This window comes from Corythoichthys intestinalis, chromosome 7 (genome assembly GCF_030265065.1).
Source record: "Corythoichthys intestinalis isolate RoL2023-P3 chromosome 7, ASM3026506v1, whole genome shotgun sequence".
Classification (NCBI taxonomy): Eukaryota; Metazoa; Chordata; class Actinopteri; order Syngnathiformes; family Syngnathidae; genus Corythoichthys; species Corythoichthys intestinalis.
This window is the reverse complement of record NC_080401.1, coordinates 22,819,949-22,832,915: the sequence shown is the minus strand read 5'-3', so window position 1 is coordinate 22,832,915 and position 12,967 is coordinate 22,819,949. Positions and strand designations below refer to the sequence as shown.

Sequence of the window (12,967 nt, the reverse complement as noted above, 5' to 3'; positions counted from 1 at the left end):
TCTGAGAATAACCAGATGTGCAGTCTACAAAGTTAAAAAGAAGCTGAAAGATACTGGAACAGCCTCACGAAAACCTGGGTCTGGAAGTGAAAATCTGTGCGGACCAAAAAGTTGATTGACAAGGTGATATGTGGCCACCCCAGAGTCCAGATCTCAATCCCCTGGATTATAGCATATGGGCAACTGTGGAGGACAGTGCCTGTAAGAAGCCACAAACTTCTGTGGCAGCCTTGGAGAGGTCCATTGTTAGATCTTGGGAAAAGATGACAGCATCCTACATAAAGAAGACCTGTCAAGCGTTCCGCAGGCGCCTGGAGGCTGTTGTGACACTTAAGGGAGGACACATTGAAAAATAGAGTGTACTGTACATGTTCTTTACAATAATGTATAATTTGTGATTCAATTCTAATAAACATGGCATTTAAGTTGTATTATGGCAGTGTAAACTTTTTTTGGGGTCACCCTGTACTGTACATGTTCTTTACAATAATGTATAATTTGTGATTAAATTCTAATTCTAAGCTGAATAAACATGGCATTTAAGTTGTATTATGGCAGTGTAAACTTTTTTTGGGGGTCACCCTGTATAAAAACGAAAAAATCAAGAGGGGTTTTAATATCAAATTGTTTCAACTCATGATAACGTTTATCTTTCAAGAACTACAAGTCTTTCTATTAGTGGTTCCCTTTAAAAAAAAAAATTCTACTTTAGAGTGTTACTTGTTCTGTTTTTATTCATCTTAATTTCATTAATATAGCTTTTATTACCGTTCATTCATTTTTTTTCCAAGACGCTTATTCACACGAGGGTCTCCAGGGTGCTGGAGCCAATCCTAGCTAACTATGGGCCATTGTATTAATTTTTAAATGTACAATATTTACAATTATATGATCCATATGAAAAATACAACAACGATTACCAATTAAAATACATATATGGTAATAATCGCTCATATTTACGCTTTTTTAATGTCCAAAAAGAGTCACTTGCACTCTAAAGGGTTAAAGATCTTAAGTCTCAACTTTTGAAAGTATTGTTACTGTCCACTGTAGTGACCACTGTCAATGAAAGAGCTAAACTCCTCCTCCATATATATATACTCACACACATACACACAGAAGTCACATTTTTAACTATTTTCTTTAAGTGACAGAGTGAATGTGAATGCTAGAATGTTAAAAAGTAACCTAAGCATTATAAAGTGTAAATTACAAGATAAAGTAAAACTTTTATATTCTTTCAAAGTTTTTTCTCAATCTTCAAATAATAAACATTTACTGCACACACTGAAACTTTTCTGCTTACATCATGATTGTTTTACGTACTGTACCATATAGATGACAGGAGGTGTTACACTTTACAAGGGTGACAATTGACATATCTGCATTGTTGTCAACATCTGTTTCCTTCTGACGCTTGGCTCCTCCTGCCAGGCTTATGCACCCATTTGCAACTAAAATATTAAACGCATACATAAGAGACTAGCATCACTGGTCGGAAGAATAAGGCAAAAGTCAAGGAAATGTTGTCCAAACTCATTGTTTTGATGATATCAACACACTCAGTCATCACTGGTAAGTTTTATTATTATTATTTAATCTTTCATAATATAAAATGTTCAAAACGTTTTCTTTTCACTTCATTTTTTCCCAATTTCAAATTGATCCGTTGAATTGAACAAATTCAGTGCTATTTAAAAAAAAAAAAAAAAAAAAAAAGGCATGTAACATTGTTCCACACACACAAAACATGAAAATGCAAAATGCTTTATACAACAATAGAAATCTACATTACTTGTATTCTGTCCGCGCATAGGCCAAAGCAGAGCAAAGATCACAGGGATACTGGGCGACGACATCACCCTTCAGTTCACATTCAACACAAGTGTCAGCAATAGCAGCCATTTTGCAATTTACTTAGAGGGCAACAAGAAGGCTGAGTATTGTCCTTCGAAAGGTTGCTCAAGAGAACATGGTTTTCACATTTATTCTGAAAATTCTCATGTATTCTGCCTAATTACAAACCTCACACAAGGTCACAGTGGAACATACTGGGCTACATTATTCCCAGAGGGTACCCCAACACAAAGAAGTAGTAGAGTGCACCTGATCATTCAGGAGAAGAGCAATAACACAGGTATGATCCTATGTAGTGTTTCATTAGGCAGATTATATAGTGTTACTTTTTCAATGCAAAATGTATTTTCCTACATAGCCTATGTGTAAATCTGCTTCAGAAAGATCTAATGCTGTCAAGTAGAGTAGAGTAGAGTAGAGTAGAGTAGAGTAGAGTAGAGTAGAGTAGAGTAGAGTAGAGTAGAGTAGAGTAAATTCAAGAATAGACATTGTTCAAAACATTATTTGAAATCAATTGTTTCTTGATTTACAGTGCCTTGCGAAAGTATTCGACCCCCTTGAACTTTTCAACTTTTTGCCACATTTCAGCCTTCAAACATGAAGATACAAAATTATTATATATTTTTTTGTAAAGAATCAACACAATCGTGAAGTGGAATGAAATTATATCTGGCGCCATCTAGCGTCGTGAATGGGTATAATGTCTAGACCGCGAATATAAGACGACCCCCTCTTTTTCAGTGTTATTTCAATGCAAAAAACACCGTCTTATATTCGGGCTAATACAGGTATATACTTTTTTAATGAGCAAAAACCTGAAAAGTGGGGCGTGCAATATTATTTAGTCCCCTTGAATTAATACTTTGTAGCACCACCTTTTAATGCATTTACAGCTGCAAGTCGCTTGTGGTATGTCTCTATCGGTTTTGCACATCGTGAGACTGAAATCCTTGGCCATTCTTCCTTGCAAAACAGTTCAAGCTCAGTGAGGTTGGATAGAGAGTGTTTGTGAACAGCGGCCTTCAGCTCTGCTCAGATTCTCGATTGGATTCAGGTCTGGACTTTGACTTGGCCATTCTAACACCTGGATACGTATATTTGTGAACCATTCCATTGTAGATTTGGCTTTGTGGTTTAGATCATTGTCCTGTTGGAAGATAAATCTTCGTCCCAGTCTCAGGTCTTTTGCAGACTCTAACAGGTTTTCTTCCAAAATGGTCCTGTATTTGGCTCCATTCATCTTCCCATTAATTTTAACTATCTTCCCTGTCCCCGCTTAAGAAAAGCAGGTCCAAACCATGAGGCTGCCACCACCATGTTGGACTGTGCGAATGGTGTGTTCAGGGTGATGAGCTGTGTTGCTTTTACGCCAAACATATCGTTTTCATTGTGGCCAAAATGTTCGATTTTTTTTTTTTTCATCTAACCAGAGCACATTCTCCCACATGTTTGGTGTGTCTCCCAGGTGGTTTGTGGCGAACGTTTTATGGTTATCTTGAGAAATTGCTTTCTTCTTGACACTCTTCCATAAAGGCCAGATTTGTGAAGTGTACGACTGATTGTTGTCCTATTGACAGAATCTTCCATCTCACCTATAGATCTCTACAGTTCAACCAGATTGATCATAGGTATCTTGGCTGCATCTCTGATCAGTCTTCTCCTTGTTCTAGGTGAGAGTTTAGAGCAGTGGTGTCCAAACTATTCCACAAAGGGCCGCAGTGGGTGCAGGATTTCACTCCAACAAAACAAGACCACCTTTTCACCAATCTGGTGTTTTATAAGTGTAATCAGTTGATTGCAGTCAGGTGCTGCTTGTTTTAGTACAAACCACATTTGTTAAAAGGTCTGTGCTTGATCGGTTTGAACAAAAACCAGGTCCCTCGAGGACCAGTTTGGAGACCCCTGAAACTCCTTCCATTGCAACATGATGGATTGCACAGTGCTCCTTGAGATGTTTAAAGCTTGGGAAATCTTTTCGTATCCAAATCTGGCTTTAAACTTCTCCACAACAGTATCTCAGACTTGCTTGGTGTGTTCCTTGGTCTTCATGATGCTTTCTGTAGTTTAAACAGAACCCTGAGACTATCACAGAGCAGGTGCATTTATACGGAGACTTGATTACACAGAGTTTGATTCTATTTATCATCATCAGTCATTTAGGACAACATTGGATCATTCAGACATCCTTACTGAACTTCTGGAGTGAGTTTGCTGCGCTGAAAATAAAGTGGCCGAATAATGTTGCACATCCCACTTTTCAGGTTTTAACTTGTTTAAAAAGTATAAAATATCCAACAAATTTCATTCCACTTCTCGATTGTGTCCCAATTGTTGTTGAGTCTTGACAAAAAAAAAATCGAAATTTCATATGTTTATGTTTGAAGGCTGAAATTTGGCGAAAGCTTGAAAAGTTCAAGGGGGCTGAATACTTTCGCAAGGCATTACACATTGTTCAAAACATTATTTAAAAACAATTTTTTTCTTGATTTAGGTAAAAAATGTCCAACTTTTAGATGTATGGGCTTAATGAGAATAAATAGAAATATTTACTTAAAATAGGTTGAATAATCTGACACATTAATTTGTTAACTAGTCTTTTACACTCAAAACAAGATGGAGAGAATTATTTGACTAGATTTAAGAAAAATAATCTCATTAAGGTGTTAAAAATTTGCAGTGTAACACTTTCATAAGACCATTACAACTATGACATGAGACTGTCATGAACATCAATAAATGCTTGTGGCAGATGTCATCAAGTGTCCTAACTCTGACACAGTTCCTAAAGTCTAATAACAACCCAAAGACATTTGAAAAAATCTCATTATTGCATCAAAAGTTACATGATTTACAAAATGACACTCAAGGACATCTGCAATAAGCCCTCATTTATATTAATGACAGGTGTCATGTCATCATTATGAAAATCTGATGACACCAAGTTCAAATAAAGTACAAAAGAGTAGAGTAGAGTAGAGTAGAGTAGAGTAGAGTAGAGTAGAGTAGAGTAGAGTAGAGTAGAGTAGAGTAGAAATAAATGGAAAAAAGCAACTTGAACTGAAAATTTGTCACTCTTAACAAACTATGCATCAATTTCACAATTTATTGTTCTACTCCCACAGTTTCTGGTGCACAGGAGAACAAAAATACAACCAAAAATCAGTCAAGCATTTTTACCACTGTGATCATTGCTGTTATTGTGGTTTTACTGGTAGTGCTGTTGGCAGGAACACTGACCTGGTTCTTCCGGTGCTGTGTCCGAGCCGGAGGTATGAACTTCATTTACTTCATTGCCTCATACAACATGTACACAAACATTTGAATGATAGCTGGTTTTGACACAGTAAGTAATTAAAAGGGAGATGGGTTGGATAAATGCTTCTATTACCTCAAAGAGTAACAATCTGCAGTTTTGGTATTTGAGCAAGAAACAATGCATATGATTTGGTTTTGCAGAGTGTGAATTGTTGTCTGTTTATATGTTATCATATACAGTACAGTATATGATATACCAGTATATTAATTGGTGCAGATACTTTTAGGTTGTTTTGCATGATGTTATCTGGGATAAGCTCCCCACAACCCTGAATGGGATCTTTAGTATAAAATTGGAAGAAAAAGGACATAAGACCTTTTTTTGTTTTTTAATACCTTATATGCACGAATTATGTTTGTTCTTTTTTAAACCCTCAAAGGGTACTCATTTAACACACTGGCTGTGGCTGTCATTAACGAATGTTCATTCACCCCTCCCATATCAAAATAGATTGGACATCTAGCACTGTCAAATGCACTGAAACATGAGCATTCGCAGCCAGTCTTACGGTTTAAATGGCTTGGACGTCTATTGCCATCAATCATAGACTTCATAATGACATTGGCGGGACACAGGGCGTTGGGCCGGTTAATACGGGGCCTGCATTGTTGGCGTGGCCGTCACAGCTGACCGGGTGGAATGACGGAGAGCTTTTTCATTGAAAATTCTTGTGAATAAATGCTTAAATCCCTGAAATATTTATAAATATGGACGTAAAACAGTATGGATTCTTGGTTAAAAGCCAAAAAAAAAAAAAAAAAAACGTGCAGTTAGCATTTATTTTACGTAAATATGTCGCAATACAATGCTAGTCTGTCAGTCAGTGTGGCCGCCGCAATGTATAAACAGAGCTTTTCCGGTGAAAATTCTTGTGAATAAATGCTTAAATCCCTGAATTCTTTATAGATATGGACATAAAACAATCTTGATTCTATGTTAAAAGCAAAAAAATGTGCAGTTAGCATTTATTTTACGTAAATATGTCGAAGTACGGTGCTAGTCAGTCAGTCAATGTGGCGGCCCCCATATGTAAACAGAGCTTTTCCAGAGGAAATTCTTGTGAATAAATGCTTAAATCCCTGAAATATTTATAGATATGGACCTAAAACAGTATTTTATGCAAATATGTCGAAGTTCGATGCCAGTCTTTCAGTCAATGTGTCCGCCGCCATATATAAACAGAGCTTTTCCGGTGAAAAGTCTTGTGAATAAATGCTTAAATCCCTGAATTCTTTATAGATTTGGACATTAAACAATCTTGATTCTTGGTTAAAAGCAAAAAAAGTGCAGTTAGCATTTATTTTACGTAAATATGTCGAAGTACGATGCTAGTCTGTCAGTCAACGTGGCGGCCCCCATATGTAAACAGAGCTTTTCCGGAGAAAATTCTTGTGAATAAATGCTTAAATCCCTGAAATATTTATAGATACTGATGTGAACAGCATCAATTCTTGGTTAAAAGCAACAACAACAAAAAATGCAGTTAACATTTATTTTACGTAAATATGTCGAAGTACGATGCTAGTCTGTCAGTCAATGTGGCGACCCCATATGTAAAAAGCTTTTCCGGAGAAAATTCTTGTAAATAAATGCTTAAATCCCTGAAATATTTATAGATATGGATGTGAGCAGTATCAATTCTTGGTTAAAAGCAACAAAAAAAAAAGTGCAGTTACCATTTATTTTACGTAAATATGTCGAAGTACGATGTTAGTCTATCAGTCAATGTGGCCGCCGCCATATGTAAACAGAGCTTTTCCGGTGAAAATTCTTGTAAATAAATGCTTAAATCCCTGAAATATTTATAGATATGGATGTGAACAGTATCAATTCTTGGTTAAAAGCGAAAAAAAAAAAAAGTGCAGTTAGCATTTATTTTACATAAATATGTCGAAGTACGATCCTCGTCTGTCAGTCAATGTGGCGGCCCCCATATGTAAACAGAGCTTTTCCGGTGAAAATTCTTGTGAATAAATGCTTAAATCCCTGAAATATTTATAGATATGGATGTGAACAGTATCAATTATTGGTTAAAAGCAAAAAAAAAGTGCAGTTAGCATTTATTTTACGTAAATATGTTGAAGTACGATGCTAGCCTATCAGTCAATGTGGCCGCCCCCATATGTAAACATAGCTTTTCCAGTGGAAATTCTTGTGAATAAATGCTTAAATCCCTGAATTCTTTATAGATATGGATGTAAAACAGTCTTGATTCCTGGTTAAAAGCACACACAAAAATGCAATCAGCATTTATTTTACGTAAATATGTCAAAGTACGATGCTTGTGTGTCAGTCAATGTGGCCGCCGCCATATGTAAACAGAGCTTTTCCGCTGAAAATTCTTGTGAATAAATGCTTAAATCCCTGAATTCTGTATAGATATGGACATGAGACAGTCTCGATTCCTGGTTAAAAGTTAAAAAAAATCCAGTTAGCATTTATTTTACCTAAATATGTTGAAGTACGATGCTAGTCTGTTAGTCAATGTGGCGGCCGCCTTATGTAAACAGAGCTTCTCCGGTGAAAATTATTGTGAATAAATGCTTAAATCCCTGCTTTCTTTATACATATGGATGTAAAACAATCTCAATTCTTGGTTAAAAGCAAAAAAAAAAAAATCAGTGCAGTTAGCATTTATTTTACATAAATATGTCGAAGTACGATGCTAGTCTTTTAGACAATGTCGCGGCAGCCCTACTACAAAGAGTTTTTTACGTTGAAAATTCTTTTGAAAAAACGAAAAATATAATAAAGTACCTTGAATCCTTGAACAAATCACTCCTGAGACAATCCTTCCTGTTTGTATGCGGTATAGCTTTTGTACTTTTTCAACATAAATCCGGCGTTGGATCGCTACATGTATTGCTGCGACCGACTGCGAATAACTGAAGCGGATTGTGGGATGGCCCCCTACTCGAAGGCGTGGCGCAGTGAGGGTTGAATCTGACCCAACAATATCATTATGAAGACTATAAGCATCAGTAGCATGTGATGTGTTTTACAATTAATCAAATTTATTTTAAGATTATTAGCTGGGGGCGTAACCTGTGTGTATTTATGTTTTTATTCATTTAAATATTACTAATTTTTTTTTTTTTTAGCATGATCTTTTCATGCATTCATCTTCTGTACATATTATCCTCACGAGGGTCACAGGGGTGCTGGAGCGTATCCCAGCTAACAACAGGCACGAGGCAGGGTACACCCTGAACTGGTTGCCAGCCAGTAGTTTATAAATTCATTCATAATTAGAAAGAAATACCAAAAAAAATATATTATTATTATTATTAATCATTACAAATATACATATAATAATTGCTAATATTTATTGAATAAACCTTCGTTCCAAACTCATGTAAAAGGCTGATCGGTAACTATAATGCTGCAGATAGTAGTAGTGAGGTTAAGGGGCAAATAAAAAATGACAAAAATTCAAAGAACTTTTTTCAAATACTTTTTAAGCATGGGTTTACTTTAAAAAAAAAAAAAAAATCTGTTATAATTTTTTTTTTTTTTACACGATCATCCTGTTGTACTTACGTTACTCTTTCTGGGGTACACAAAACATGTTCCACTTTGTGAAGCATTCTGGCGCACTTGACCTTTTAAACAAGCTCTTGACCTGATAAAATCAACCGCATTTTTATGCACAAAAGCACATGTCCTCAATACCAGACCAATCAGAATCTGACAACAGATGCCAAACAATGCTTTCCTCTCCACTATCATGAAAAAAACGTGTTTATCTCTTCAAGACATGAGTGATGAATTTCCTTTTTTTAATGAATCTGTAAAAATTATTTTTTAATTAAACTACTTAAAGCAGTAATGTGAAGTAATTTCATAATATGCCAAATAGGGTCACAATTAAAGTAATTAAACATTGTCCAACAAATAAAGCATGAAAAAATCATTTATATGTTGTATATTTGACAAAATAATCGCGTTTCCGAAGTTCGAGCCTGAAAGGGGACGAACCCGGAAGTGATACGTCACACCGGGAACAGCGATGGCAGCTCCATACATACGGCCGCCATACAAAGCCCTTCAAACAATGAGTCAAACAGCGATATATGCGATTGTTCGAGCGCAAGGCAGGAGATCCAAGTTTTTGAAGAGTTGGAGGAAGAAGAGGAGGTTGGAATTTTATGTTGGACCTAACATGTATTAGCCAGACGCTAATCAGGATGCAAACAATGTGCCGAGACTACCTGACATGAAATGGATACAAGACCCATCGAGATTACAAGATTGGTAAAATATAGGCTGTTATTATTTTCATGATTTGAAGATGCAGGCATTTGCACATAATTTTATGTTGTTGTCTATCTGATGACATTGTTAAAAAAAAATAATAGTCAGACTTCATGTTCATTTTGGCAGATCCGGCAGCTCTCGTGCATATGAAATAATGATATAAAAACGTTGGGGGGAAAGAAGGAGATGAGTCGTTGATGGCTTTCTCCACTTTATTGTGGCAACAATAAGAAAACAAAATAATAGCGGACTGCCGCCACATTCGACCGCGAAGTTTTCTTCTCGCTGATCTCCTCCTCGCCTCCTACTACTCCAGTGTCTCTTAAACGGATCGTGCATAGTGTCTTGTTATGAGCTTTTTGTTTACAAATGTATCGAACACACGACGTGCTGACAACTTTGTTTCTTTATTAACACATGGAGCTAACAGTACAACACGGCTCGGGGCTCTCGGGAGGAAATGGCGTCTAATGGCGTGAGGAAATGTAGTTTTTTCACACAAGCGAACAGATTACAAAGCACCACTTCGGTGTTGTCCCGAGACTACTTTTCCCATGATTCACTGCGTGACCTGCGCGCTTGCTGATTAGCTGTCAGACATTAAAAGCAAAACGCATGTTGTTGTCACCTGTCAGCGGCTCTTGTACGTAAAACACAAACTAGAAGGCTAACAAGCGATCACCGTGAGAGAAACGCCGAACCGTACAAATGCAATGCAATGCTTGAAGCATGAAGGTGGAAATACATAATGCAAATACAAATAAATGTGCACAAACTCACCGGCGGTGTGTGTCTCTTACTGCAACGTGACCGTGAATTACCGCGACACCAACCCGCTTATATGCACATCCACACCCCTTTCCCGATTGACAGTGGATTAACCCTTTCGGACAAGATCGTAGATGACGCACAATTTAAACACGCTTAACCTAGCGAACGCAACAACAACTATGATCGGGGATTGCTACGGGTTAACTTTCAGCTAAAGTCGCTAGCTTATACTGTTCATTCCACAACAGTTAGCAGCTCTGCTTTGACAAAGTCATCAGTCATCAATCCAAAAGTCACACTTACTTTTTGGCAAATCCTTGATCATAAGCAGACTGGTTAAGGAAGCAGGTGTCTTCGAAGTGTTTGCAGCAGAGAACACTACTCAATGATGGCGTGAAATTCATTCGCTTCCTGCGAACGAAAGATGTCCATTTACGTGCCCTGCTATCCTTTGGCCACTCATACAACTTTTCGTTTGAGTGAGAACAAAACATCACCACACACCGCCGTGGCATCTTAGCGAGAAGCAATGCAACAAACAATACTGTTTTATGGCGCACTTCCCTCGCACTTCCCAGTGTGACGTAATTTCCGAAGATTTCCGAAGAAAAGCATTTTCTTTGTCAAGGGCGTTGCTATGGGGTAAACAAAGAATCTGGAAGGGTTGCGTTAAAAAAAATTACGTAAATATGCTTATAGCTGTTTAGCCATTGATATTATTCACAAACATGGTTGGCCAACCTTACTTCACATTACTGCTTTAAATTAAATGGTTTTCCACCATACGAAATAATGATTTATTCAGAGGCCCTCTTATCTGTTCGTTGACATACAAGGCAACTTTTTATTGCATGTTACTAATTTCCTCTACTTTTGGTCTGTTTTATTCAGGCAGTAAAACACAACACAACTCCCCACCTGTAAGACAGGTAATATCACATCACAAGTAAACATGAAAACAACTGCTTCATTTTCACTTTTGTCATTTTCTTAGGTAGCAAGTTTGGAATCCCATGATACGTCTGAGGGAGCTTTAGCCTACAGTGTTGTGAACATTTCCAAAATTCGGACAGACACTCAGGTGGAAAGCAGACCAGATGAAACCCAATATGCCAGGTTTAAAGACCCCCTTCAGTAAAAATCATGAGGTGTGTGAGCGGAGGCCTGTGACAGTACACAAAGAATTGGAAAATGTACTTTTCATAAACTAATCGAGTGTATAGTAAACCAAGTAATCCAATTGATGGACTTTTCTTGGTTAAAAAAAAAAAAAATCATGTGTATTCTTTAAACAAATATTTCATAGTTGGGGGTTTTCCTTGTTTAAATTTAGAATTTTTATAACAAATACGGAAGGGAATTGTGCTCAAATAAGATCATCAGTATTTTAACCCAGTGTAATCTGCTGTTTGTAGCCTCGTCATGCTGTAATTACGTCACCCACGTGCTGCTGGTTGGTCTCATTTTTTTAAATGTGCGGAGGTTTAGGTCCACACCCGTTTTTACTTGAAGTCAATCGACCAAGTAATACGGAAGATAATGTCATTTTTAGTTTTATAGCTTTATTGCCCTCATAAATAAACATTAAAACGCTGCATGGACCATTCGTTTATGTCCATATTTCCATCATTTCTTGTCTTTTTCAAAACGTAAAGCACCCCGAAAAACTACACATCCTAGGAGCCATTATGAGGACGGACGTAATGTGAACATTTTTAATAAATTGCCGAGCGAGGCACCACCTAAGGAGAGGAAGGTGAGGTAGCGCATAACGGCCGGTTGGATTGAGCGAGCTACTTTGAAATGTGCAGGATTAATTGGAAACTAAATTTAGCTCAGGCTAATACATTATTTCATCAACTCAAGGAAGAGGATGAGCAAGATTTGTCGCTATTTTCTTCGGATGAGTCAGCATCTCGGCGGAAGAATGGGCTGTGTGACGTAGTGTGTGGCGTAGCTTTGTGTCCTGTTCAAGAGGAAACTGAGTGGCATGCCTGAAAAAAAATGACCTGAAATAGTTTATTGTAAATATTTTTGAAAATACTTTTTTTCAATGTTATATATTTGATTTTTTTTCACTATCAAAATTTGTATATGGCGGAAAACACAGACAAGGCTGAAAAAGCAGTTTCTGCTCTTGCACCCCTCTTTAAAATAAGCTGCTGTATTCTAATCCAAAAGAACTGTTGTGTTTGATAGAACAATATGTCTATATGCTGCCATGGCAGATTCATGGCGCATTGAGTCCCCGAACTATTTTTAATTTGTCCGTTTTACCCCGGAAACCCCCGTCTACAGACGTCGCGCAACTGCTGTTGTTTCAACCTAGCCATAAAAAGAAGGTAAGTAATTGTATCTATTATTTGAAATGTCTTTCATTTTTAGCTTAGAATCATGAATTGATGTCTTTTAGTTAAAAAAAAAAAAAAAAAAGAAAAAACGACTTTGAAAACTGTTCGCTCGCACATTTTAAACTTTTTAATAAATTAAGTCACAATGAAAAAATTGGCGTCTGTAAAAAAGTCACGGATATCTACATCACAACTATTGCTTAATTGTATTTTTTTTCATTACTGTTGCATTTTCCCCAATATTTTAGATGATAAATAATCAGTCCAAACAAAGAAAAATTGAAGAAGAAAAAAACAATCTTTAAAGGGTAAATATATGAAAAAGACAAATCTCGACCACTCTTTGATGTCTGCGATTTCTGCATCACAACCCTTGTTATATTACCATGTTTCACCCGTAAAATCCCCCAAAAAT

The 12,967-nt window shown here is 36.8% G+C and overlaps 1 protein-coding gene across 2 annotated transcripts; it reads left to right on the top strand.

The window, feature by feature from the left end:
• Window positions 1-1,430: 1,430 nt before the first annotated feature.
• LOC130919270 (uncharacterized) lies at window positions 1,431-12,588 on the top strand. 2 transcript variants are annotated; one of them, XM_057841837.1, is made up of 5 exons: window positions 1,431-1,575; window positions 1,817-2,137; window positions 5,073-5,126; window positions 11,093-11,130; window positions 11,196-12,588. In XM_057841837.1, exons 1-5 carry the CDS (start codon window positions 1,524-1,526, stop codon window positions 11,337-11,339), a joined length of 609 nt encoding a protein of 202 aa, XP_057697820.1. In that variant the 5' UTR covers window positions 1,431-1,523; the 3' UTR covers window positions 11,340-12,588. The 2 variants fall into 2 exon arrangements, with proteins under 2 accessions (XP_057697820.1, XP_057697818.1); XM_057841835.1 differs by having other exon boundaries at window positions 4,980-5,126.
• The last annotated feature ends 379 nt before the right edge of the window (window positions 12,589-12,967 follow it).